General features: G+C 38.8%; 2 protein-coding genes across 4 annotated transcripts in view; one reads left to right on the top strand and one right to left on the bottom strand.

Annotated features, from left to right (window-relative positions):
* The window catches only part of col11a2 (collagen, type XI, alpha 2), a 57530-nt gene extending 49132 nt beyond the window's left edge, over positions 1–8398 (top strand). For all 3 annotated transcript variants that reach the window (XM_042506170.1, XM_042506169.1, XM_042506168.1), the window contains 17 exons: positions 88–141; positions 247–354; positions 436–489; positions 687–740; positions 832–885; positions 1055–1108; positions 1780–1887; positions 2030–2083; positions 2267–2428; positions 2547–2600; positions 2728–2763; positions 2881–2934; positions 3031–3310; positions 3725–3837; positions 4145–4213; positions 4473–4709; positions 6173–8398. In XM_042506170.1, the coding sequence (XP_042362104.1) occupies positions 88–141; positions 247–354; positions 436–489; positions 687–740; positions 832–885; positions 1055–1108; positions 1780–1887; positions 2030–2083; positions 2267–2428; positions 2547–2600; positions 2728–2763; positions 2881–2934; positions 3031–3310; positions 3725–3837; positions 4145–4213; positions 4473–4709; positions 6173–6319 (1692 nt within the window). In that variant the 3' untranslated portion in view covers positions 6320–8398. The remainder of the gene's footprint in view (positions 1–87; positions 142–246; positions 355–435; positions 490–686; positions 741–831; positions 886–1054; positions 1109–1779; positions 1888–2029; positions 2084–2266; positions 2429–2546; positions 2601–2727; positions 2764–2880; positions 2935–3030; positions 3311–3724; positions 3838–4144; positions 4214–4472; positions 4710–6172) is intronic.
* Positions 8399–18084: 9686 nt separating this feature from the next.
* Positions 18085–23534, bottom strand: hsd17b8 (hydroxysteroid (17-beta) dehydrogenase 8). Its single transcript, XM_042506879.1, has 9 exons — positions 23090–23534; positions 21921–22123; positions 21651–21767; positions 21433–21528; positions 20868–20953; positions 20104–20188; positions 19414–19456; positions 18391–18465; positions 18085–18295 (listed from the first exon to the last, which is right to left on the bottom strand). Exons 1-9 carry the CDS (start codon positions 23133–23135, stop codon positions 18276–18278), a joined length of 771 nt encoding a protein of 256 aa, XP_042362813.1. The 5' UTR covers positions 23136–23534; the 3' UTR covers positions 18085–18275.
* Between the last annotated feature and the right edge of the window lie 539 nt (positions 23535–24073).

Raw genomic sequence — 24073 nt, 5'->3', positions numbered from 1 at the left:
TGTCATACGTTTGATGGTATCCAAAAACTTAAGAGAAATAATTCCAGCCTGTCTTGAGGACTAAATAAAATATTGTTTGATCTACAGGGAGAGCCTGGTGAGGGTGGACCACCTGGAATTGTAGGAGAGCCAGGAAAGAAGGTGAGTGGCTGAGCATCTGACCCGAACAACTTGTGGGTTGAGATGCCTTTAACGCTTTGTTGATAGCGCTCATGAGTTAACAGAGCTGTGTGCTCCTGTTGGCAGGGTCCTCGTGGAGAGCGCGGAGAGAAGGGAGAGGCTGGACAACCTGGAACTGCTGGACCTGCTGGAGGACGTGGACGACCTGGAGACGATGGACCCAAAGGAAACCCCGTACGACGTCCATAATCAAACACACACAAAAAATACACACAAAAACATTGCTACAAACACCAACACTTTTCATCTCTTCAGGGTCCTGTTGGTTTCCCTGGTGATCCTGGCCCCCCTGGTGAGGTTGGACCCAGAGTGAGTATGCCTTTTTTGAAGAATACATGCCAGCATCTTATTGAATCACCATGTCAATCATTTACTCAGTTACATTTCAAAGCTATGTGGCTACCAGAGGTTCAGTTCCCTTTGTTCCACAAATATGTATTCTTCAGCTGTATGCTTAACTGAACAAGAAGAAGAAAAACCTTTAACCCTGCTCTGCTTTACTCCAGGGTCAAGATGGCGCCAAGGGAGAGAGAGGAGAAGATGGTGAATCAGGAGAATCTGTAAGTCAAAAGATGCAATGATGCTGATGTGTGAATGAAGTATTGAACATGAAGTGTTTCCTGATTCTGCTCTTTTTGCCTCCTATTACAGGGCTCCCCTGGACCTCCTGGTGAGAATGGACCTCCTGGCCCACCTGGAAAGAGGGTAAGGTCACCATCTTTATTTGACACGCACCTGGTCCTACTTTGAAGTGTTAAAATAACAGCACAGTGGCAGTCATGGATGCATTCCTCCATAATGCATTCATTCTTATAATTACTGAATATATTATATTTTTTGTTTGTCATTGAAATGTTTATGTTTTATTTCTCAGGGCCCTGCAGGAACAAGAGGACCAGAGGGACGTCAGGGAGAGAAGGGAACTAAGGTCTGTCCAGAGTTCCTCACTTCAACTCATTGTGGCTTTACATAGATAATGTTAAGTCTAAACTCACAGCAAAGATACCAAAGTTGACATCAGATCACAGTTTGACTTCCTGGTAATGATAGTTTTCATTCGTGATCTCAACATAAGTCACTGACTAGCTTTTACTCTGAAAACATTTACAAACTGAGACTGTATCTTACTCTGTAATGTTTTGATTAATGCAACCAAAAGTTTTCAGCAGATAACTTTATTTTCCTTTGTTAGGCAGTAGTAATACCTAAAGTACACAGTTAAACATTGCATGCGATAACTCGATGACAGGGACAGAAGTTTTCTGGTTGTCTGTGCGTCCCATTCTCCCAAGCATGGTATTTTGAAGGCATTTCTGTGAATTTGTCACAAACTTCCACAGACTAAAGGAGAAACTGATTTTGGAGGTCAAAGGACACTGCTTTTTGGCCATAACTCAAAAATAAATACACTATTTATGACAAGATTGTAACACCGTAACTCAGAAAAAGAGGGGTAGACATTTGGTCAGATACTGAATTGGTAACACTAATCTGGGGTGTCCACCTTGGGGTGTTGTAACTGTAAATATCTATTGTGCTGCTGGTTAAATAAGTTTGTGAATTCTTGTTTATTGTGTTTCTTGTCATCATCATTTACAGGGAGACCCAGGTGCTGTCGGCCCTCCAGGAAAAACCGGCCCCGTCGGCCCTCAGGGTCAACCAGGAAAACCAGGAACAGAAGGTCTCAGAGGACTCCCGGGATCAGTGGTCAGTAATAATGTTGATTTATTTTTGTATTTGTTAATGCAACCAACAAATAACACAATATTTCAGGAGTAACAAGTGTATACATTATTCGTTGTACATGTTGAATGGCCGACAGCTAAATATGTTTCACATTATATTTCAGGGTGAGCAAGGATCTCCAGGAGCCGCTGGACAAAAAGGACCACCTGGACCTATTGTAAGATACCAATCTACTCTGCACTTTGACATGCACTTCTGTAAAATACGTTATATACTACCAAAGTCAATCCATCTTTCTTTTTCCTGTCTTCCATCTCCCATCTTCTCTCTTCGTCTTCTGTTCCTCATGTTTCTCATCTCCTCCATCACTTCCTCACTGCATCTCCTTCTCTTCCTGCAGGGACCTTCTGGTTTGCCAGGCTTGCGTGGAGACCCCGGTGCAAAGGGAGAGAAAGGACACCCAGGTCTTATTGGTCTCATTGGACCCCCAGGAGAGCAGGGAGAGAAGGGAGACAGAGGTCTGCCCGGGCCTCATGGATCCAATGGACCAAAAGGAGAGACTGTAAGACTGATCTCTGTTACATGCGTTACAAAAGAGCCAGCTCAACCACCACTATTCATGCTCATTTTGATCATAATTTAAATTATAATCATGTTTGACATCTCGTGTTTTATCACAGGGAATGGCTGGCGGCACTGGACCCATTGGCCCTGCTGGTCCTCCTGGTCTGCCTGTAAGTGCCTGTTCTGTTTTATCCCATGCACATACCGTTTTCACTGTCTGCTATTTAGTGTCATAGCATGATTAGTAACAATGAGTGAAGGTCAGCATCTTAAAATAAAGCCTCAAATCTTTTACAGGGTCCGCAAGGTATCAAAGGAGCTAAGGGCTCTTCTGTGAGTATACTTTAAGAATGTTTGTACCATAAAATATGAATGGAGTTGGTCACAAAAAATGCCTTAATGTGGATCTGATACAGTATCTCGAATCTTTCCTCTTTGTGCTGTGTTTAGGGAGGATCTGGTCCAAAGGGAGAAAAGGGTGTACAAGGACCTCCTGGACCTCCTGTAAGTACTCCACCATTGCTTAAATTATGCTCACTTTATTGCATTTCATTGTTGATAGTCAGTGACTCGGTTTTACAATGCAAACTTGCTTCCCAGGGCCCACCAGGTGAGGTCATCCAGCCGCTGCCCATCCAGAGGAGTCCCAAGTCCAAGCGTTCCATCGACGCCAGCCAGCTGCTTCCCGACACTGACATGCCTGCATCTGACGCCACGGGCACTGAGTTCCTGATGGGCAGTGAAGGCATGGAGGAGATCTTTGGCTCTCTCAACTCACTACGACAGGAGATCGAGAGCATGCGTTTCCCTCTGGGCACCCAGGACAGCCCTGCCCGCACCTGCCAAGACCTGCACCTCAGCCAGCCAGACCTCAAAGACGGTGAGGGAATTAACCCCAATATGTACCTGCCATCTGCTCAGAGTAATCATCCCTCCACCAGGTTTTGGTCCCGTTTTTGACGTGGCAATCATTGTCATTTCAACATGTGGGTGATGCAAAACAACACATTTTATATATAATATTTTGTAACTAATCCCTTATGGGCAAATTCACAGAAGTGATTGCACAGCTATTGCGGCCACTAAACTTGCACAAATATGACACAAAGAAATATAGCTTCTCCTGTCTTGTGACTTTTGCACATAAGCTAATGTCATCTTTTTATGGTAATAAGCCTTGTATCAAAAAAATCACAAAGAATAGCGTAACTTGATATAAAATAATATAAAATATAACATCCTTTGTGAATATCCTCCTCAACGTTTTTTGACATTGCTTTGTTGCCCCCTGCAGGAGAGTACTGGATTGATCCCAACCAGGGCTGCTCTAGAGACGCATTCAAGGTCTTCTGTAATTTCACCAGTGGAGCAGAGACGTGCCTATACCCCAGCAACAGCATCAACTCGGTCAGTCTACCAAACCAACGAAATTGTAAAGTCTCCTTAAACCATGTCAAATTCTTGAGCGTTTGAGTGCAAGTTAAGAAATCCATTAAACTAAACATGTAAGGGTTAAGAATGATGCATTTGGGTGTTAGTAAATGGTAATACTAATCAGTTTTGGTGAAAGTTTGCTGTCCTTAATTGCCCGGTTTCTAGAAACTAATTTCTCAGTTTTATCTGACCATAGTGTGCCAAAAAATGTGTTTTTTGTCCCACGGAACTAAACACTTAACACTAAACTCCAATGTGATGTGGACAATTGTGGTGGTAGGTGAAGATGAGCTCCTGGGACAAAGAGACTCCAGGATCCTGGTACAGTCAGTTTGCCACTGGTAGTAAGGTTAGTAATCCTCCATGACATGGAGACAGTTTTTAATTCTTAAGTTTACTGAATTACCCTCAATTTTGTTCTCACCATCTATTTTCTCCTCCTGACTCCACTCACTTTCCCCTCTCGCCCCCCTTTTTCCCTTCCCTTGTCATTGCTTCCCCTTTATGTACTGCTTTCGATCCTCCACTGTTTCCTTCTTATAACCTTCTTTTCCTTCCTTATCCTGTTATATTATCTCCTCTTCTTCCCTTCACACTCCTCCTCCCAGTTCTCCTATGTAGACTCTTCTGGTGAGCCTGTGGGTGTGGTCCAGCTAGGCTTCCTGCGTCTCCTGAGCGTCCAGGCACGCCAGCAGCTCACCTACCACTGCCACCGCTCAGTGGCCTGGGCTGACAAAAGCGCCAAGAACAACTACAACAGGGCGCTGCACTTCCAGGGCGCCAATGACGAGACACTGAGCTACGAGACCAACCCTTACATCAAAGCTTTGGTCGATGGCTGCTCTGTGAGTTTACACACATAATGATACATTTAATTTTACGCAAAAAAAATGTAAAATAAAGTTACTTTAGTAGTTAGTAAGTAAAGTAGTTATCATCTAACCACTAAAGCCAACACATTTTTGAAAAGTCTGCCTGTCTTTCTGTCCTATCAAATTACACTGCCTGTCCCTCTCTCTAATACCCCTTTCCCACCAAAATTAGCGTGTGTGGGTTGGTTTTTAAACACATGTAAACCCGCTAAATATGAGCAATTGGCTGTATTCCCACTGCCACTGAATTCAGCTCTGCCTTTCTGTCAGCTGGCCTGTGTGTGTGTGTGTGTGTGTGTGTGTGTGTGTGTTGTCTTGTTGGTGTGCCTATGTGATGTCATGGACAGACAAGAGAACAGGTAAACAGTAGGAGGCAGAAGGATAAGAGGCCTTTGAAAACTTTTCAGTTGTTTCCTTCTCATTATTTATCCCTTATTTACCAAGTCCCCCTTTCAAATTCAGTGTAGATGTATTTGGATCTGTGTTAGCACTGCTTAGGAGGAGACGAGCAGTAATTAGTGACATTGCATCATTGCATCTCGCCAGTTAAGGAGCTGAAATTACTGCGTTCACCCAGGTGTTGTGTTCCCATCAATGGTAATTGTAAGAGACAGTAAAAACCCATGTCTACTGCAGAGACATTTGACCTGGGTGTAGATGCTGATTGCTGTTTAATGCTATTAATGGGCTGAGCATTACCTAGTTGTTTACATTGCAGACTGTTTTGCCTCTCACACAATGCTGAACCATGTTTAAAAAAATATTTAAAAATATATATATATCTATTGTCTCCATTAGTCACTTAAAATCAAGACATGGGAAAACAGGGTCCAGGTTGAAAAATACTGAACTCACCCTTCCAGCTTGATGTGTCATTACATCCTGTAAATGTCTGTGACAACAGTGGTAAAAAATGAAAAAGGCATTTCTTAGTGACAACAGTGTAGCTTTGGAAGCATACAGCGGGCATTATACTGGCCGTAAGGAGTAAGTGCAAACATGTCCTGATTGGTTACATTAGTGTGTTTTGTGGCTGCGAGCTGCAGGGGTCTCGCTCAATACTCCATCAGTTACAAGTTTCTTGTTCCCATTAGTGCTTTGGACACAAAACAAAGGAGAAATGGTCCAGGTTGGAAAATTCTGAACTAACCCTTCAAATACAGACTTTTGAGAGTTGGCTGTTTTTAACTTCTGTCTGTAGGATATACCGTCTTTCCATTTTTGCATTTTTACCTTTTATAATGAATGGAAATGATTAATGATACTCCATTGTTATCTTCAAGTTCCAGGCAAGTTATGATGCAGATTTAAAAAACAGGCATTAAAATTGTACAAGCTTATTTTACCACAACCATAGACAATTTCTGTTCACATGCTACATAAAATATCTTGGTTCCAATATCCAACACGTGTCTCTCTTTCCTGTCTCTCTGCAGTATCGTAAGGGCTTTGACAGGACAGTCCTGGAGATCAACACACCACAGGTAGAGCATCTTCCTCTGCTGGATATCAAGGTGTCAGACTTTGGGGAGAGTAACCAGCAGTTTGGTTTTGAAGTGGGACCTGTTTGTTTCCAAGGCTAAAAACACACACACATACACGCATCATGCAAAGAACAACACGTGCAAATACTCACGCACACACACATGCACTTAGAGACACACTTTTATATAATAAACATACATGCCCAGTAATTTGTAAATTAACTTGTAAATGATATGAAACACACACGCACACACAAACCCACAGACACACACTTACACATGCAGATGCTGTTGTGAGACAAAAACGCACTCACACTCAAGTACGTGCCTCGGGAACGCAACATCCTCCCAACAATTCATGGACGTCACACAAAAAAAAAGTAAAGAGGAGAGAAATAAAACACTCACAGAGAGGAGACCTTCCTTTTGGCGCACGATTGCGAGAAAGGGAGAAAAAAAATGGAGAAAGCGTTCTTTGGAATAAAACAGTGTTTTTTTGCCAGCAGTGAAAGGGGCCGGCTTGAGAAAGAGGGCAAGCCGGTAACTTGAGGCCTGAGGCCCCCCCAACCCCGATCCCCCCCTCACTCTTCTGTCCTCCCCGCTGTCTTTTTTTTTCCACTTATCTCACCTGCTCTACCTCCCCCCTCCTCCTAAAAATGGGTCACACTCCAACATTATTTCAATTTCTTTAACCCCATGTTAACACTGCGAGTGACATGATTGACAGTTCATGCTCCTACATAGCTGTCTACATTTATGGCGTTTTGAATAGTAAAATCAAGCATTTTTTGTTTACTTATTTTGGCATGCTTTTCTTTAGTCATTCAGATTAAAACGTGCAAAATTAAAAGTTTTGAATCAGTGCTTACCCATTTTGCATTTGCCAGAGATAACTTCTCCTGGATCAAAATCAGATGGAAACGGTATTCACCAAAGTTAGACCAGTTAAATCATCTTGTTGCCTAGTTCTGACAGAAATGAAAGAAAGATCGGTGACTTGTCAATCATGTTGCTCACATTGAAAACACAGAGTAAATCTCAGCTTTTATTACAAAAAGAACCAAAGAATTAAGCCACCAGTTTCAAACAAGAATAAAAAGAGGGAATTAACCAAATGATACCAGCTGGGTCTTTTTTGTCTTGTTTAAGCTGGCACCAAGTGATTTTGTTACTCTTTGTCTTCACAACCTTGGAGTTTTATTAAAACAGTCTAAAACTGGGATTCACAGCTCAAACTAACAATTTGTTTCTGGTGTTGTGCAGCAAGGTTACTGGAGTCCAGCATGGTACAAGGTATTTTCTTTTTTCGAACTAGACAATATTTCCTCGGCCCTCCTTTTTTAACATTGAGCAAAACTCGCTGCATGCAGCGAGGCAGGATAGACGATCCTAGGTCAGTGAATTTAAAAGCCATTATTTTTGTAAACTGTGCTGAACTTGACGCTATTGTACTTGCATGTTACTGGTGCCTTTTAAAAAGGCAGATTCCTCTTCTTTAGATCATGAATCAGGCTACCAGGGTCGCAACCACACACACACACCAGTCCAGTATTTGCTGAGTCAGTTTCTGGGCCCTTTTTTATTGTTTTCCATCCAGAATACATTTTCGGAGAACATCATCAGGGTTTAAATATGTATATGTGATTCAAAGGTCTCTTCTTTTTTAGCACAGCAGTGAATAAAATGCATGCTTTATTGAAAGAAACTGTGTGGCAAGGTGCTAATTATATCAAAGCATAAAAATTTTAATATTCACTTCGAGTCATTCTCTTTAGTCTCTTTTCAATTTCATGAAGCTTTTTTACTGGGGAAAATGTGCATTACATTCCATTTGTACAGAAATAGTGATATTCTATTGTATTTATTTAAAACAAACAGGGTGCTTTAAGATTAAAAAAAAATACAGACTACCAAATATTCCAGTCAAACGTGGTATATTTCATTTGTATTTATTTCCTGTAGCTGACACTTGAAGGCCAAGTGAACCAGGTGACTCATGTTAAACTCACTGCCAGCCTGAGTTGTGGTGCTTCTGTTCACACCCTGTCCAAACTCCTTATGTAGAACCAACAAATCTGTGGCCATATTTTAATGTAATTTCCCTTTTTAGTGTTTTCAACAACTGTACTGTGCTGTTAAATTTTGCTTCCTCTGTAAAGATTAAATGGTGACTCTCCAGGTCTGTCACATTTCCTTGTTGTTGCTACTGTTTGACTTAGCAGATATTGGTTTTAGGCTCAGTTATTGACGCGCTGGGCAAATGCTGGCTCAAGTTATTTCAGCACTGGGCAAATGTATCGCAGAAATACAGTTTGCTGAGTCAGCCCCTGCATTGACCTAGACTGAGGTGCTGAGGACACACAATCCTGATCTTTTAAATTTCTGTCTGAGACCACAGCGGGTAGGAGAAGGATTGTGAGAGGGAGGAGAAAGCTTTGTAAGCCACCGTGGGATTAAAAATGATTAATAAGGTTGTTGTTTGTAAACAAAGTGTGGCTGTGGGGTGATATCATGCAAGGATTTTTATGTTGTTTTTTTAACTATAGCAGATAAATGGGGTGGAAAGGCTAAGACCTAATTTTTTTTTTTTTTTTTAAATCTGACCATGAGATTCTCCAGAGAGAATGACCTCAAATATTTCTTTTTACCGTGTTGAAGACAAATGTTTCAACATAAAAACATATGGTGCTGAAAAGAGAAAAAAGTATTATTTTATAATGTGTGTAAGTAATTTTTTTTTGAAAATCTTGTTTCTGTAATATATAATCTTTTTAAAAAGAGCTGCTTGATTCTTGTTTTTCTTCTGGACCCCTACAATCAGTGGTGCTTGTCACAGTCTCTCATTTGTGCATGTTGGTTAAAGCTGGGATGAGATCAGTGTACACTTTGTGGGGCACAAGTGTCGTTCACCGAATTAATTCATGTCTCCTCTTGTAAACATAGCAGCTAGAGAGTAGGACAGAAGAAGGAAAAGATAATATGGTGTACCACAAGCAGTTCATTATCAGAACTTATGTGTGAGTTGAGGCAGTTTTCCAAAATCAAAGGGACAATAAACAATATTATCTTAAACAGAATTACTTGAATATGCACATTTTGATTTCAGAGATTTAAATCCAGTTAAAAACTTGAGATTGTGCTGTAGCCCTGTTCAGGAGAGCTTCTGATGTACAGTATACCCACATTGTCAGCCATTGGTAATTGTGTAAATTTCTGTGGTGACGGTACTAAGAAGTCTGTTTAACATTTGTTATTTAAATTACATGATTATACCAGCTTAATCTTTTAGTATAAAGTTATATAATCATAGTTTGCAATGACCAAAAGAACATAGTACCGTGTCAAAAATTGACAAAAAAAGTCATTGTAAGAGCATGTATACAAAAATCATAAATACTGATATAAAAATGATGTTGATGAATGATGAATAGTTTATCACCCGAAATTAATGAAAGAATGTCAGTATGGTATGTTGTCCCAAATGATGAAAAACATGTCCAAATGAAAGAAATGAAAGTCATCGTAGTTTAGTGTGTTTTCCAGTGTACAGAATTTTGTAATTGTAGGTGAAACTGGCCATTTGGTCTACATGGTAGGGGGCGCTGTAGAGCCATATTGCCACAGCCATTCCCTTTTATGAGTTTTTGGGCATGTTTAGACCTCCTCTGGAGGTAAAGCTGGTAATACTTCCTTGCATTCCAAGAGGGTCCTTGCACTGGCCGGTGCACGTGATCTAAATATGACACTGAAAAAACCAGCATGGCCAAAGCAACATAGTATAGCATGTTTAGACAAGTTATAGCAAAGAATGTTGCAAAAACAGTAAAAAAAAACACCATAATATACCATGTCGAAAAGATGAGCCAAAATGTCATACTATACTATATACTATATACTGTACTTGTCTCAGCACTATAGTATGCTATTTTTGTTAATTTGTTTGACATGCTATATTGTGATGTTTTTGGCCATTTTTGCAAAACTCTATGCCATGGTGTTTCTCTGCAAGCTATTTTATACAGTTTTCACCTGTTTTAAGCTGTTTCTGGGACATGTCATTTTTGGACATTTTTGCCTTGCATTTTTGGGTTGTTTTTTCCACATGCCGAATTATGTTGTTTATAGCAGTTTTTGCAACATTTATTCTCTGGCATGTCTTAGATGGCTATTTCATACAGTTTTAAGCACTTGTCACCTGTTTCTGGGATATGTCATTTTTTGACATTTTTTGCCTTACTATAACCTTGCAATTTCTGTTGTTTTTTCCACATGCCATACGTTAGTAGTTTTAGCTGTTTTCGAACTTTTTATGCTCTGACATCTCTTGGGGGGCTGTTTCATGTAGTTTCCAGCAGTTTTTAGCTGTTTTTAGCAATGTCATATTTTGACATTTTTGCCTTACTATAGCCTTGCATTTTGGGTCATTTTTTCTGCATGCCATATTAGTGTTGAGTGAGTGTTTTTGGCCATTTTTTACAATATTCTATGCCATGGCATGTCTTGGCACCCTATTTTATGCAGTTTTCAGCAGTTTTAAGCGGTTTTGGGGATGTGTCATTTTTTGACATTTTTGCCTTACTATAGCCTTACATTTTGGGTCATTTTTTCCACACACTGTTTTTCCAACATTTTCTGCTCTGGCATGTCTTGGGGGGCTATTTCATGAAGTATTCAGCAGTTTTCAGCTGTTTTTGGGTGATGTCTTATTTTGACTTTTTTCTTACCAAAGCCTTGCATTTTGGGCCATTTTTTACACATGCCATTTTATGGTGCTTTTGGCCATTTCTTGAACATTCTATGCCATGGTGTGTCTTGGCAAGCTGTTCTATAAAATTCCCAGATGTTTTTAGCTGTTTTTGGGACGTGACATTTTTTGACAATTTTGCCTTACTATAGCTTTGCATTTTAGATCGTTTTTTGCACATGCCATATTTTGTTGTTTTGGGACATTTTTACAAACCTCTATGCCAAGGCATGACTCGGTAAGCTATTTCATGCACTTTCCAGCCTTTTAAAGCTGTTTTTAGGACTTGACATTTTTGACATTTTTTCCTTACTATAGCCTTGCATTTTGGGTCATTTTTACCACATGCCATACTTTGGTGTTTTTGGACGTTTTTACGAAATTCTATGCCATGGCATGACTCAGCAAGCTATTTAATTCACTTTCCAGCCTTTCTGAGCTGTTTTTGGGACATGACATTTTTTGACATTTTTGCCTAACTATAGCCTTGCATTTTGTGTTATTTTTTTACACGTGCCATATTACATTTTATGCAATGGAGTGTACCCGTAATCTCTTTTCAATCAATCACTCAATCAATTAATCAAATTTTATTTACACAGCACTTTTCATACAATTGCAATGCCATATTTTGGACATTGTTGCAACATTTTTCGATGCCATGGCGTGTCTCTGCAAGCTATGTTATGCACTTTCCAACTGTTTTAAGCTATTTTTGGGACGTGAAAATTTTGGTTTTGGACATTTTTGCAACTTTAGATGCCATGGCATGACTGGGCAAGCTATTTCGTGCACTTTCCAACCTCTCTCAGCTGTTTTTGGGACGTGTTATTTTTGGACATTTTTGACTTACTATAGCTTTGCATTTTGGGTCATTGTTTGCACATGCCAAATGTTGGTGTTTTTGGATATTTTTGCAACTTTAGATTCCATGGCCTGTCTCAGCAAACTATTTTATGCACTTTCCATCCCTTTTAAGCTGTTTTTGGGACATGACATTTTTTTTACATTTTTGCCTTACTATAGCCTTGCCTTTTGGGTCGTTTTTCGCACATGCCAAATGTTGGTGTTTTTGGAAATTTTTGCAACTTTCTATGCCATGGCATGACTGGGCAAGCTATTTCATGCACTTTCCAGCTGTTTTTGGGCCGTGACATTTTTTGACATTTGCCTTACTATAGCCTTGCATTTTGGGTTGTTTTTTGGACATACCATATTTTGGGGTTTTGGGAAGTTTTTTTCGAAATTCTATGCCATGGCATGATTCTGCAAGTTATTTTATTCACTTTCCAGCCTTTTTAAGCTGTTTTTGGGACGTGACATTTTTTGACATTTTTGCCTTACTATAGCCTTGCCTTTTGGGTCATTTTTTGCACATGCCATATTTTGATCTTTTTGGATATTTTTGAAACTTTCTATGCCACGGCGTGTTTCAACAAGCTATTTCATGCACTTTCCAGCTGTTTTAAGCTGTTTTTGGGACGTGACATTTTTTACCATTTTTGCCTTACTATAGCCTTGCCTTTTGGGTCGTTTTTTTCACATGCCATATTTTGGTGTTTTTGGAAGTTTTTATGAAATTCTATGCCATGGCATGACTTGGCAAGCTATTTTATGCACTTTCCAGCCTTTGTAAACTGTTTTTGGGACGTGACATCTTTTGACAATTTTGCCTTACTATAGCCTTGCATTTTGGGTCATTTTTGGCACATGCCATATTTTGGTGTTTCTGGACGTTTTTACGAACCTCTATTCCATGGCATGACTCGGTAAGCTATTTTATGCACTTTCCACATGTTTTGAGCTGTTTTTGGGACGTGACATTTTTTGACATTTTTGCCTTACTATAGCCTTGCATTTTGGGTCATTTTTCGCACATGCCAAATGTTGGTCTTTTTGGATATTTTTGCAACTTTAGATGCCACGGCGTGTTTCAACAAGCTATTTCATGCACTTTCCAGCTGTTTAAAGCTGTTTTTGGGACGTGACATTTTTTGACATTTTTGCCTTACTATAGCCTTGCCTTTTGGGTCGTTTTTTGCACACGCCATATTTTGGTGTTTGTGGATGTTTTTGAAACTTTAAATACCATGGTGCTTTTCAACAAGCTATTTCATGCACTTTCCAGTTGTTTTAAGCTGTTTTTGGGACGTGACATTTTTTGACATTTTTGCCTTACTATAGCCTTGCCTTTTGGGTCATTTTTTTCACACGCCATGTTTTGGTGTTTTTGGAAGTTTTTACGAAAATTCTATGCCATGGCATGACTCAGTAAGCTATTTTATGCACTTTCCACATGTTTTAAGCTGTTTTTGGGACGTGACATTTTTTGACATTTTTGCCTTACTATAGCCTTGCATTTTGGGTCGTTTTCCGCACATGCCAAATGTTGGTGTTTTGGGACGTTTTTATGAAATTCTATTGCATGGCATGGCTCCGCAAGTTATTTTATACGATTTTCACCCGTTGTAAGCTTTTTTGGGACGTGATTTTTTGACATTTTTGCCTTACATTTTGTGTTTTTTTTTTACATATGCCATATTACATTCTATGCAATGGAGTGTACCCGTAATCTCTTTTCAATCAATCACTCAATCAATCAATCACTCATTCAATAATCAAATTTTATTTATACAGCACTTTTCATACAAATAACATAGTACAATGTGCTTCACACATTAAAAACTTAAAACAACATAAACAACAACCCCAGCAACCCTACCCACCCTTCGCTCCCAGCCCCAACACAACACCTGCCCAAGCGCCATGAAACACCATGTGCGGGTGCACATGGACTTGGCAGGAGAGACACAACAAAGATGAGATTATAAGGCACTAAACAGAATGGCCTAAGATAAAACGCACATGGCTGAACACAGAGGAGTGTTTCATACAGTTGTAAACTACTTTCTGCTGTTTTTGGGATAAGTCATATTGGGACATTGTTGCCTTACTATAGCCTTGCACTTTAGGACGTTTTTTCAGCGTGCCAAATTTTAGTGTACTTGGCCGCTTTGAAACCAATCTATACATTGCTTGTCTCTGCATACTATTTTATGCAGTTTTTAGCTGTTTTGAGCTGTTTCTGGGATATGTCATTTTTTGACAATTTTGCCTTACTAAAGCCTTGCATTTTGGGTCATTTTTTGGACATGCCATATTTTGGTGTTTTGGGACCTTTTTACGAACCTCTATGCCATGACCCAAAAACAGCTTAAAAAGGCTGGAAAGTGAATGAAATGGCTTACCAAGTCATGCCATGGCATCTAATGTTTCAAAAATGTCCAAAAACACCAAAATATGTCATTTGCCAAAAATGACCCAAAAGGCAAGGCTATAGTAAGGCAAAAATGTCAAAAATTGTCACGTCCCAAAAACAGCTTTAAAAGGCTGGAAAGTGCATGAAATAGCTTGTTGAAACACGCCGTGGCATTTAAAGTTTCGAAAAATGTCCAAAAACACCAAAATATGGCATGTGCAAAAAATGACCCAAAAGGCAAGGCTATAGTAAGGCAAAAATGTCAAAAAATGTCATGTCCCAAAAACAGCTTAAAACAGCTGGAAAGTGCATGAAATAGCTTGTTGAAACACGCCGTGGCATCTAAAGTTTCGAAAAATGTCCAAAAACACCAAAATATGGCATGTGCAAAAAATGACCCAAAAGGCAAGGCTATAGTAAGGCAAAAATGTCAAAAAATGTCATGTCCCAAAAACAGCTTAAAACAGCTGGAAAGTGCATGAAATAGCTTGTTGAAACACGCCGTGGCATCTAAAGTTTCGAAAAATGTCCAAAAACACCAAAATATGGCATGTGCAAAAAATGACCCAAAAGGCAAGGCTATAGTAAGGCAAAAATGTCAAAAAATGTCATGTCCCAAAAACAGCTTAAAACAGCTGGAAAGTGCATGAAATAGCTTGTTGAAACACGCCGTGGCATCTAAAGTTTCGAAAAATGTCCAAAAACACCAAAATATGGCATGTGCAAAAAATGACCCAAAAGGCAAGGCTATAGTAAGGCAAAAATGTCAAAAAATGTCATGTCCCAAAAACAGCTTAAAACAGCTGGAAAGTGCATGAAATAGCTTGTTGAAACACGCCGTGGCATCTAAAGTTTCGAAAAATGTCCAAAAACACCAAAATATGGCATGTGCAAAAAATGACCCAAAAGGCAAGGCTATAGTAAGGCAAAAATGTCAAAAAATGTCATGTCCCAAAAACAGCTTAAAACAGCTGGAAAGTGCATGAAATAGCTTGTTGAAACACGCCGTGGCATCTAAAGTTTCGAAAAATGTCCAAAAACACCAAAATATGGCATGTGCAAAAAATGACCCAAAAGGCAAGGCTATAGTAAGGCAAAAATGTCAAAAAATGTCATGTCCCAAAAACAGCTTAAAACAGCTGGAAAGTGCATGAAATAGCTTGTTGAAACACGCCGTGGCATCTAAAGTTTTGAAAAATGTCCAAAAACACCAAAATATGGCATGTGCAAAAAATGACCCAAAAGGCAAGGCTATAGTAAGGCAAAAATGTCAAAAAATGTCATGTCCCAAAAACAGCTTAAAACAGCTGGAAAGTGCATGAAATAGCTTGTTGAAACACGCTGTGGCATCTAAAGTTTCAAAAATGTCCAAAAACACCAAAATATGGCATGTGCAAAAAATGACCCAAAAGGCAAGGCTATAGTAAGGCAAAAATGTCAAAAAATGTCACGTCCCAAAAACAGCTTAAAACAGCTGGAAAGTGCATGAAATAGCTTGTTGAAACACGCCGTGGCATCTAAAGTTTCAAAAAATGTCCCAAAACACCAAAATATGGCATGTGCAAAAAACGACCCAAAAGGCAAGGCTATAGTAAGGCAAAAAAGTCAAAAAATGTCACGTCCAAAAAACAGCTTAAAACAGCTGGAAAGTGCATGAAATAGCTTGCCAAGACACGCCATGGCACCGAAAGTTGCAAAAATGCCCAAAAACACCAAAATATGGCATGTGCCAAAACTAACCCAAAAGGCAAGGCTATAGTAAGGCAAATGTCGAAAAAATGTCACGTCCCAAAAACAGCTTAAAACAGCTGGAAAGTGCATTAAATAATTTGCTTAGCCAGTCATGGCATCTAAAGTTGCAAAAATGTCCCAAAACACCAAAATATGGCATGTGCAAAAAACGACCCAAAAGGCAAGGCTATAGTAAGGCAAAAATGTCAAAAAATGTCACGTCCAAAAGACAGCTTAAAACAGCTGGAAAGTACATGAAATAGCTTGCTGAGACACGCCATGGCATCTAAAGTTGCAAAAATGTCCAAAAACACCAAAATTTGGCATGTGCAAAAAACGACCCGTAATGCAAGGCTATAGTAAGGCAAAGTTGTCAAAAAATGTCACGTCCGAAAAACAGCTTAAAACAGCTGGAAAGTGAATAAAATAGCTTGCCGAATCATGCCATGGCATAGAATTTCGTAAAGACTATCAAAAACATCAAAGTATGGCATGTGCAAAAAATGACCCTAAATGCAAGGCTATAGTAAGGCAAATGTCAAAAAATGTCACGTCCCAAAAACAGCTTAAAACAGCTGGAAAGTGCATGAAATGGCTTGCTGAGACACGCCATGGCATCTAAAGTTGCAAAAATGTCCAAAAACACCAACATTTGGCATATGCAAAAAATGACCCAAAAGGCAAGGCTATAGTAAGGCAAAAATGTCAAAAAATGTCACGTCCCAAAAACAGCTTAAAGAAGCTGGAAAGTGCATGAAATGGCTTGCCCAGTCATGCCATGGCATAGAAAGTTACAAAAATGTCCAAAAACACCAAAATTTGGCAGGCATGTGCAAAAAACGACCCAAATTGCAAGGCTATAGTAAGGCAAAAATGTCAAAAAATGTCACATCCCAAAAACAATTTAAAAAGGCTGGAAAGTGCGTAAAATAGCTTGCCCTGAAACGCCATGGCATAGAACATTGCAAAAATGTCCAAAAAAAATACCAAAATATTGCATCTGGAAAAAATGACCCAAAATGCAAGGCTATAGTTATAGTATATCAACCAAAATCATGAAAAAATGTCATAGTACAGTTTGTTGTCCAAAATGATGAAGAAAGGTCTAGTATACTGTCGACCGAAATGATAAAAAAATAGCCACAGAATAGTATGTAATTTCCTTCGTCCACAACTGACATCGCAACCACAGATGCATAGTTAGCTGTTTAACCTTAATTTCCACCATGCTACCATGTTACACTCATCACACATATTAAGAAACAACATTACAGTAGCACAGACTGACAGCGTCCCCCAGAGTGTCCACCATGTCCTCACCCATATATTTTAAAAGAACAAACAACAGCCAATGGGGAAACAGCAATGTCACAACATCAGACACACTCACTCACACACTCACTGAGTTTTGCGTTAATATTGTCTCCCATGCTACACTCCAGCCAAAAATGACTAAGACATGTTAGTGTAAAGTATATGTAACAAAAAATTATTTAGGTCATAGTTCAGTATGCGATGAAAATTTCATAGTACAGTATGTTGTAAAAAAAAAAAAAAAAGTCACAGTACGCCATATTTCTTTAAAAATGTCATTGTATGTATGTATGTGTACAACCCATTTGGCACCACCGAAAGCAAGAAACTTCATGGAGCTTATTTAAAGAGATTCGTTAACCAACTTTCTGAGCTGATTTTAAAAGCCAACAAATTAGATTATATATTACTGGACATAAATCAGGCAGAGCATTTCAATCGTTCAGTGAGTTTAGTGCCTGTAATGTCTGAAGATCTGGAGGTCAGCAGTTCAAACCCTCTCCAGTGTTGTTGGTTTTTTTTGTTCGTTTTTTTTTACTTTAAACTGTGTTTTAAAAGCTAACTTCCTGATGAAATGCCCAAAGGTTCACAGAGAAAGCAGAAAATGTGGAGAAGTTCTAGTGTTGTAGAGTTGTCGGCACAAACCTCTAAAAATGTTGGTGAATTTACGTACCGGCTTTATTCCTGTCTGCTCTTCATACAGCGTTAGGATAGATGAGGAAAGGAAATGTACGGCTTCACAAATATCCAAAAGGTTGATTAAAATGTTTTTAACTCTGAGCTTTCAAAGAAAAATACATTCTCTACAGAAAAGTTACAAACAGCAAACTGTTTATTTGCACAAATTTTGGCTTAATACATTATAACAAATGTTCACAGCCAGATTTACAAGACATGATCAACAGTAATCATGACTGAGTGAATAACGTACAATCACCGTCATAACTGAATTATATCGAGTTAACTTTGATGAACTGACCTCCCGTCAGGTGTGACCAAAGTCTGATTTATCCTATGAAAAGTCCACCTAACAGAGACAGAGACGCACAAATTGAGCATGATAAAGAGAAATTAAAAGAGCGATTTTACAGAAGTACTGTCAAGAGTCGAATCACACCATACCTGTCACTTCCATGCTAATTCCTGTGATGTATCGCGAGTCATCTGAAGCGAGAAAGGCACAGACATCAGCGACCTCTGGACGAAGACAAAAAGAAGGACAAGTCAACAAAGTGATGAAGTCTTGGACAATGAGTAAGCCAGACGCACACGGTACGAAACTCCCTTTAGTTGATTTTACTGTCCAGCCGAGGCCAAGTGTTACGCTGATTGACAGAAAATGAATTTCTGTTTTAAGAGTCTTTGTATTTTAAGTTGTAAAAAAGTGCAAGTAGGAAGTAATATTTTTTTAACTAAATAAAATAACATTTCCAAGTGTTTTGTGTCTGTAAGGAAAATATTCTACCCTGCATTCATGTGGTGCTGTAATAATTGGAAAAACGAGCTCCAAAACTGGAAAAAATTCACATGAGTGCCCCTAAAATCATAGAAACCTCAGAAAGTTTGAAGTCATACATGCGAAAACATAACGGAAAAATTTATTATAGTATAGTAAGTATTTAAAATACTCGGTCAATGGTAAACTTTTCGCTACCGTGCGTCAATTTTTTGTTTACATGGAATTTGAAATAAGATATAAGGTTGTAACTTTTAATTCATGTAGAGTGACCTTAACGCCTTAGAAAACTTTTTTATTGGCATTAGTCGGTTAAGCAACATTTTACAGTTTAATGGGATGATCTGGTGCACTGAGAAGTGCGGGACAAAGTCACTTTTTTATGCAAAGCTTCAAACTGATATTAACATGATATTTGAATGTCACTTCATGACTTAAAGCTCAGGAACATTAAAAAGTTGGAAGGATGAATTCCCAGCTTAGGAAATGGGAACATCCGAGGGGCACGTGAATGCAGCAATTGCTGATATGCTGAGAAATCTTAAACCCTCGTGCGAGATTATTAAATTTTAGACAGTGGTGTTATTGGGAGGTTAGAGCAGTACATTTAAACTAGTCTGTTATAGAAATCTAAGACATGAAAATAAAGGTCTGCAGTGAAACAAATGTTAAACAGCGTGCGTACTGACCTGCAGGCTCACCCATTCTTCCCAGAGGCACCAAGGACTTCATCTAAAACCCAAAAAAACATGACAGAGGAGATTTAAGGAGGACGGCAGTGTTTGTTGAACAGTCAGAGTCAGCATCGTCTGTCAAAGGCTGAATTTGGTTAAACATTATATTAAAAAGGTTCAGTTTATCCAAATCCCTCCACATAAAAACCTTCCCCTCCTTTACCTGCTCATATTTACTCATACAGACGGTTTTGTTTTCTGTGATTAAAAGGTCTCCACATCTTAAACTTCTGCAACCCCTCCAAAACAACTAAGATTAATTTGTGCTGAAACATTTATTAAAAAATTACATTTAAAAAACAGCTACTTTTTCCAGATAATTTGGGAAAATCTACTGAACTCGCTGTCAGTTTTGGAGCTACTTCATACTCAAGACAAAAGTCTTGTTTTCACGTTTTTTACAGCTTTCTCAGTAGAATAAATGAAAATACTGTTTGCTGCAACAAAATATGATCCCCTTTATCTGAAAAGTGCTATATACATAAAGATTAATATATATACATGCATACATATGAAATTATTTATAGGAGGCAGAGTAACTGCATTTTAAACTATAATACATGCAGTAAAAAAGGTTTGTAAAAGTAAGATGAATTTGTAAGATGAAGCGTTATTACATCGGTGTGTACCGTGTGTGTGCTGTACCTTAGTAATAACTTTCTCTGGAACTTTATCTGTCATTGGTGTGGTTATAAAACCTGGAAGCACACAATTACACCGAATCCCAAACCTGGAGGAAAAGAAAAGAAGATGCAATGACTTCTTCTTCTTTTTTAACTCAAAACACTTTAAATCTAATAAGCTCAGTAACACTGGGTATTATTTTAAAATTTGCAATACCAGTACCCTCGACGTGACACCGTTACATATACACACTTACATTTAAACTAAACATTTTGGAGGCATCTGGGCATGCTGATCTGCCAACGCAGTCAAACTCACTCCCTCGACCTCGCCACACCGCAGACTGAATATGACATTAATTAGAGAAGGCAAAAGTAACTCCTTTTTAAACTATAATAAATGCAAAAGAATTGGTTTGTAAAAGATTTAATTGCTGTATTATAGCTTGCAAAAATTTAATTTTTGATTTTGATTCACAAGCAGAAATTTCCATGTTGCCCTCCTGGCTGAAATTTGAAATTTGTCTGCATACTTTGACTGTTTTGGCTGCTGCTCTTGTGTCATGCCAAAATTTCTAAAACATGCCTTAAATAAGTCTGTTACTCCTGCGGGAAGTCTGGACGGACCGAGATCAAACTCCTGTTACAAACAGGATAATATGCAGCTCTCGTTTGACTTCTTGGTACAGCGTTATTTTGATCTACACCTTAAAGATGTGGAGTATTGATACCCAGCCCTACTGCCGTCTGTCAGTATGTGTCAGCGCTGCGTCGGGCTCTTCTCACCTGCTGAGCTCTTTGGCTGCGGTCCTGGTTAAACCCTCCACTCCTGCTTTTGAGGCGGCGTAATTCGCCTGTCCGATGTTTCCCACCTACAATCGTTATTCACACAGACACACGATCCTGCATCACTGTAGGTTTTTCATGCAACAGAACAACTTTCAGATCACCCAGCAGATACTTTCACAGAAAACTGAGCAGCATGTTTACCAGGTCCGGAGATTTGTGGCTTTCAAACCAACTTTAGTATTCATGTTGTGTTTCAGAATTAAAATATTTTCTTGATGTCTTTGTACAAGTTTCTTTCTCAGATGCCATACTTCTTCTTCTTTCTATCAGACAAGTAAATAAATCACTTTTTCAAAACTCAGTATATTTATTATTATTTATCTATTTTCAGATTTGTTTCATTCAATCCTTTCAGACTCCAATGAAGAAAAGTGAACTAAAGAAGATCTGAGCAGGTTGAAAACGCCCCAGATTTTAATGTCACATGACACTTGTTGTGGATGAGAACTTTAAAGCTGCAGTCATATTTAAACTTGTGAAATTGTGCCTGTCGGTGTCTCACCTTTCCCACGATGCTGCCCACGGTGACGATGGATCCTTTGGGTGCTCCGCAGGCCACCAGAGCCTGAGCGACAGCCTGAGTGACCAAGAATGAACCCTGTAGGAAAAACAGGAGGAAAGACGCCTGAATAAATCACTTCACTCTGCTCTGTTCTCAGTCTTTATTTACTATTCTTATCTATATTCACGGTTCAGGCCCTGGGTGTCATGGCTGCGTACCTTCAGGTTGACCTGGATTACTCTGTCGAAATGATCCTCCTCCATGTTGAGCAGAAAGTCGTCCTGGGTGATGCCTGCTGCGTTCACACACACTGAGGGAGGCTGAAAGTAGTGAGTCTGCAGAGAGAGAAGAAGACATTAACTGACAACAGAAAAGAAAGAAAAGTTGTACTTATATTTGCATCATTTTAACATGTAATGAAGGCAGATATGAGCATACATTTTTCAGAAAATTTTGCAGATTATTTAAATTTTATTAGTCCCACACACCTGTATACTTGTGACCAGATTCTTCACGCTCTCCTTTGACGACACATCCACCACAGCCGCCATGTGCGTCTGTCCTCTGAGGTCACTCGGCAGGCTCCCCGCCGTCTCATTGGCCGACTCCTCGCTGATGTCGGCGACCACCACAGAGGCGCCCTCGGAGGCGAAGCGCTGACACACCGCCCGTCCAATCCCACTGCCGCCCCCTGAGTGGAAAGAGAGCATCATGACGTCAGAGTGACACCTGAACAGGAGAGCAAATCATCGTAGCTCATTTCATGAATTTATGAAGGATTCAGTGTTTCAGAGGGAAGACTGAAGACTGCTATGATTTATTTGATGAAAAGGTCAATTGTTTCCCAAATTTGGTTACCCAACCCATTCAAGCCTCTGTGTGCATTTGACAGCCATTTTCAGCTGTTGATTTAGCATACATTTATCATTTACACTGATTCATTCAGAGTATTTGTGTTGTATCTGCGATATTGTGAAGGTACTTTACTGTCCCAAAATGCTTTCACTTCCACTTTTTGGTTTAATAATGTAAGACAAAAGACTCTTTATCGTTGATATTACAACAGAAATTATCACAGTTAATTAATCAGTCAGAAAATGCATCTGTTCTTCTAATATTTAGTCATTTATTAAGCAGAAACGCTCAGCAGTCTGGCTGCTGCCTCTCCAGCGAAAGGATGCAGTTTCACTGTTTTTTATTTATATTAAAAGGTCAGTATCTTTGGGTTTTGGACTGCAGGTCACAAATAATAAGGCAATGATTCTGACTCAGGGACACTTTTTCTCAATTGTCATCAAATTCAGAGACACAAGGACGAATTCACAAAAAAGACACATCAGTCAACATCAGAGCAGGTTTTTGCTTTTCAGTCAAAGTTTTAAACATTTAACTTATTTAACGTCACAAATTAGAGCTAAGATTTACTTGTTAAAGCTAAACCCAAAAACATTTCTACTAGTTTTTAAGCCAACAGAAGAGAAGAGAAACATTTACAAAGTTACTCACGAGTTAGCATTTACAAAACAGCTGTTAGCAGCTAACGCTAGCTCGTTAAAACTAGAAACAGAAATGTCAAACGTTAAAGACGACACCCTGCAAAAAGAAGCATTTATTTATCTGTTAGCACAAAACAATGCGTGAGGAAATATGAACTTACCAGTGACCAGGGTCAGCCTCGATATGAGCCTAGTGGCAGCCGCCATGACAGTGTGTTTCCTTTAGGTAGCCCCGGATTTGCCTCTCATGTTATCATTAACTAGCATTAAATTATCGATTGATATGCATGTATGTCAGAAGTTACCGCTTTTGTTAGATTGTAAAGAAGCTAAAAACCTTATAGTTTTCATGTCTTGACGGATTAAAGTTGCTAAAAGAAGCATTTTCAAACTCGTGGAGTATCAGCGAAGTCTGATGCTAACTACGGCTGTGAAACAGCATGCTAATACAAGCAGCTTCCGTGCAGCTTTTACGTTTTTATCATGGATGCATTATAGTGAAATATATAGGTTTTTATCTGTTTACCTGCACTTTTACATGTTCAGTAATAAAACGCAACCACTACAGCTGCTCGAGTCAAAACACCGTGGACAAACACAGCGCCACATCTACCGCCTGCAGCAACGGTTTTATTTTAAAAACATTCACCGGAAGTGTCCTTACTATTTGTGGCCGCGAGAGGGCGACACGGTTACACAAAACCAAACACTGTGTGTTAAACTTGTGAATATAAAATACGTATATAGATATATAATATATAAATAAGTATACACACTATGTAAAGAAAATTATTTATTTTATCGTCTATGAAAAGAGCACATTTACATTGATTTTAGAGTTAAAAATTGTGATTTGAAAACTCTACCAGTGCTGTTGTAGTTACTCACTGTGGCCACAAGAGGGCGCAAATATTCATGATTTTCACAGCAGGTTATTTATTAAATAATATTTATTAAAAGCGTTTTTCTCTTTGTCGTTGTAATGTGTTTTATTAATTTGCAACTTCTATAAACCTCTATAAAAATATATATCTTTCAGGTACATAAATAGATAAATTATTTACTAAATATGTTCAACATAAGTCTTAATATACTTTTATTATTATTATTATTATTATTATTATTATTATTATTATTATTATTAT

This window comes from Plectropomus leopardus, chromosome 18 (genome assembly GCF_008729295.1).
Source record: "Plectropomus leopardus isolate mb chromosome 18, YSFRI_Pleo_2.0, whole genome shotgun sequence".
In the NCBI taxonomy this organism is placed as follows: domain Eukaryota; kingdom Metazoa; phylum Chordata; class Actinopteri; order Perciformes; family Serranidae; genus Plectropomus; species Plectropomus leopardus.
Note: the sequence above shows the minus strand (reverse complement) of the source record. Positions and strands in the feature narration are given on the sequence as shown.